This window comes from Penaeus monodon, chromosome 21, assembly GCF_015228065.2.
Source record: "Penaeus monodon isolate SGIC_2016 chromosome 21, NSTDA_Pmon_1, whole genome shotgun sequence".
Taxonomy (NCBI): Eukaryota; Metazoa; Arthropoda; class Malacostraca; order Decapoda; family Penaeidae; genus Penaeus; species Penaeus monodon.
Genome location: NC_051406.1, coordinates 7,321,333 through 7,321,643, shown reverse-complemented (window position 1 = coordinate 7,321,643; position 311 = coordinate 7,321,333). Strand labels below are relative to the sequence as shown.

The following is a 311-nucleotide window of genomic DNA, read 5'->3' as shown; positions in this document are numbered from 1 at the left end:
CGTACGAGACCATTTAACCATGATGATATCCACTCACCATCCAGGACGAGCCAAAAGCCCAAGTGCAGAAACCACACATTCCCTTCTGAAAAGCAAAGACGTTCCTAAACGCGAGGAGGTCGAGCACCATGTCTCCGAGAAGGCGCGCCCCTGTCCAGAGGAAGTCTGCGTAACTCTGCGAAGCGGACGCTTGGGGGCAGGCGGTCTCTTGCGCGGAGCTCACCCTGCCAATGCGCTCACTTATACAGGCAGACACGTACGTACATACATATAGACAACATAATACACAACACCTGGCGGTGGCAATCCTC

At 54.0% G+C, this 311-nt stretch overlaps 1 protein-coding gene across 1 annotated transcript in view; it reads right to left on the bottom strand.

Moving 5' to 3' along the window:
- LOC119586548 overlaps positions 1–130 on the bottom strand; it is a 58,792-nt gene extending 58,662 nt beyond the window's left edge. The window contains exon 1 of the mRNA XM_037935307.1: positions 38–130. Within this exon, the coding sequence (XP_037791235.1) occupies positions 38–130 (93 nt within the window). The remainder of the gene's footprint in view (positions 1–37) is intronic.
- Between the last annotated feature and the right edge of the window lie 181 nt (positions 131–311).